At 25.5% G+C, this 3706-nt stretch overlaps 1 protein-coding gene across 1 annotated transcript; it reads right to left on the minus strand.

Annotated features, from left to right (window-relative positions):
* Positions 1–2833: 2833 nt before the first annotated feature.
* On the minus strand, positions 2834–3454 carry EIN_354260 (hypothetical protein; the record flags this gene model as incomplete). Its single annotated transcript, XM_004253877.1, has 1 exon — positions 2834–3454. One exon carries the CDS (start codon positions 3452–3454, stop codon positions 2834–2836), a length of 621 nt encoding a protein of 206 aa, XP_004253925.1.
* Between the last annotated feature and the right edge of the window lie 252 nt (positions 3455–3706).

The following is a 3706-nucleotide window of genomic DNA, read 5'->3' on the forward strand; positions in this document are numbered from 1 at the left end:
GAAAAAAAATACTATTGGCCGGTTAACATTATTATTTTAATTAAACAATTTTTTAATTTACACGCTATTTTATAAACAATATCGTTAATTTTTTACTTCAATGAATACATAGATTTCAAAAAAAGTTCTTCGTTATTATCTGTTCATTATTTTAAAAACAACTCGTTAAATTAATTAATAATAATATCAAAACAAAACTGTTTTTTACATTGATTTTTATAGCGGTTTCAGATAAATGATCTTGTAAATGATACATTGTAATGATAAGTAATTTATATTACGATCTACAAAATGTATTCCGATATGCAAAGTATAGTTTTATGTTGGTAGCTGAATTAAAAGTATAGTAAAATGAAAAATGAGGAACTTGAAATAAAATTGGGTTATTTTTTTCAAACTTTTGGGAGATCGTCCTAAAAAGTTGCAGTGGATGGATCGATTTAGGTGGATGCGTTACAACAGCCGAGTTAGGTCGAGTACTTCGGGATTATTTGTTTATGGGATTTTTGACGTTTTAAACAAAAACCAAAAATTATATCGGTTATATAAGAAAATTGTTAATTGAGAAATTACACCGACTATAATTATATGACCGTTATAAAAAAATAAAAAAATAAATATTTTAAAATCACTCTCGTTTTGCTCTATATTATAAAGGGATTCATGAGGATTGTTAATTTTTCTGAGGATGGCAAATATCTTAAACATAATTTCTTTCAATTTAGATTTTTTTTGCCTAAGATCAAAAATATATATTTTGAAACACATGATTTTCTTTAAAAATGCTATTTATGGATTTTTTGAAAGATGATTCTTTCAGTTGATTTTTACAAAAAAAATAATCTACTTCTATTTTTTGATTTACCACAAGACCAACCCTGGTCTAAATGGAAACATTTGACAGACATTGAAATTACCAAAAAGTAGATTTTTTAATCAAAATCACAAAACAAATTAATCAAACAATTTTAAATCTTTTTCACAAAAAATACAATTTATTATAAATCAATTTATGATATTTTAAACAATAAAAATTGATAGCAAATAACATATTAATAACGTACACTCTATGCGATGACAATTTATGTATTTGCGCAAATTCAAAACGAGAGGTTTTGGATATCGATGAAACAACGATTGATAAATAAACAAATTTGTAAAATCATTTTTGTTATAAACGGGTTTATTTATTTTTCAAAACATATATACACAAGAAATATATGTTTATATTATTTTTTTATACAATATTAATTTCAATAGAAATGTATCTTTAATTAAATAATCAATTTTATATATTGTTTGGCGTTTTTGTTGTGTTTTGACGATTTTTGATATAATCAATTAACAAAACACACTTTATAAAAATTCTTTGATAATTTTATTTATAGAATTTTAAATCAATAGTGGCAGTGCTATAAATATCTCTGAGGATGGCAAGTCGTGTAACAAACAAACATTGTCAACACAGACTTAAACATCTAAAAAGTGAAATGACGTGTTTCCATATTCAAAAATAATAACTTACTCAATATACATTTCAGACAGATGTAAAAGTGTAAACTTTCTATTTCTGTCATCCTCAGAAAATAATTGCCATCCTCAGAACTGTAAATCTGTTTAAAACACAAGTTAATATCAAAATGAAACAATCATATTAAAACATACACAATATGATTAACTTTGTTATTATAATAAATTTGAATAATTGCATAAATTACAAAATTATTAATAAATTTGTTATTTTAAAATCACATTTTTAGAAAATCAGTGTTTTCGACTTTTTCAATTTTCATTTTGATAAAAAAACAATTATCAATTTAAATGTAAATTTCAATTATTATGTTATAAAGACGGATTCGGAAATAATTTCAATAAGTATATAATCATAATGTGAACAAGTTTAATACACAATTTGTTATTTCCCCTCTCAAGTTCGCGAGATATAATTATTGTTTTTGTTCACTGATTATTGTGGCGATTTTTTGATTGTATTTAATTTTTTAACATTTATGACAAATTATCACCATTATTTAAAATTGGAACTTTGACTCGAAATATTAAGTGTAAATTATAACTTGAGTTATGAGAGTGGGCCTTATGGGGAACTGAACCTTATGGATTTGATTTTTGTATCCTCAGAAAAATATTTTTTAATAAGGATAGCTTTAATCCTGAGGATACACATTATCCTCAAGAAACCCTTAAATATTTTTTTGAATTAATTGTGTTATTCCAAGTAAAGTATTTCCTTTTATTTTTTTCTTCCATACCAATCAGGGCAATCCAAACCGTAACAATTTGTGCACTGCGTGGCATTTTTGTGACGTGGCAAACCAAAAAGACAAAAATGATAATTTCTTTTTTTTTCTTTCTGATTTACATTTTTTTGCTCTGTGGGAAACAATGAAAAACTGAAAATAATATTAAAATTTATTGTTTAAGAGTAAATTATAACGAAAATAAATTTTATTAATGAATACTTGTTGGATAGTCAAGTATGTGACATAGAATGGTGATGACGAGATAGTTCATATTGATGACCACTCTAATTTATGTTGCCCTAAGTTATTTATTTAACCAGACAGTTGGGTGTTATACAGTTGAATTCTTTATACTAATAACAGACATTGAAAAATATAAACTAATACAAAACATAATAAATAAAAAACATAATATAACTCGAAAAATTTGACATGTTTGGGATCGGATCCACAACTAAACAGGTTATAAGAAGCATTATTTAAATTAAATAATTAACCTTCGCACTTTTTGGAATATAATAAAAACAATTGACTCGTGTTGAATGTTTTTTAAGTTAATAAAAAATCAACAATTAATAATGGACGGAATAAAGTTCGACAACATAAAATAAATAAGGAGACGAATAAAGATGTAAGAGATATCTCTGAAATCTCGATCTGAATATTCCCGCGCAGTTGAAATACTCTCCTACTGGTCCGTTGTCAGCTTCCTCTTTCTCTTCGACATCCCCATCATCTGAAGTTTCTGATGTATCATCACAAACATCATCTGGCTGGTCCACATCGTAAGTTTCGATGTGTGAAGAAATGAATTTAAACATGTCACGTGGCATGCTATTTCTATAAATAGATTTTCCGTGGTCGATTGACCAAAGCTCTTCCACGGGATTAATGACATCATGGTGAGTTTCCATGTAGAGAAGAATTCCTAGGTACCTCAGGATGCTCGTTTTAGAAAGTTTGTTATCATCAGTCTTATGTTCTTTGGCTATTTTTTTATTTGAAAACAATAAAAGGTTATTTGTTATCTCTTCACAAAAAAACAACCTAAAACACTCAACTTCAGTTAAATTACTTCTTTTGGGATCAAACGAGTAAGTCGGATTATGCGAAGCTTTAACGGGTCGTGAGCCTTTTTGTGATTCTCCTTCTTTCTTCCATTTAAATGTGCCAACAATCTCGTCTTCTTGCATAAGGTTTATGTTTTTTAATTCGATAAAAATGTTTGCGATAGAAATTTATTGTTTTAATTTAACATATTATAATATTACATTGATTTACATATATATAATAAATAATAATATTACTATAAAAAACGATCAATAAATAATTTATTAAATATTATTGAATTGTATAAAAATAATCTAAATTAATAAAAAAACATTATAAATAAATTTATACTTTAGATTATATTTATTTTAAAATAATACAAATTATAACTAATT

The sequence above is a fragment of the Entamoeba invadens genome (assembly GCF_000330505.1).
Source record: "Entamoeba invadens IP1 unplaced genomic scaffold scaff_1105074725265, whole genome shotgun sequence".
In the NCBI taxonomy this organism is placed as follows: Eukaryota; Evosea; order Mastigamoebida; family Endamoebidae; genus Entamoeba; species Entamoeba invadens.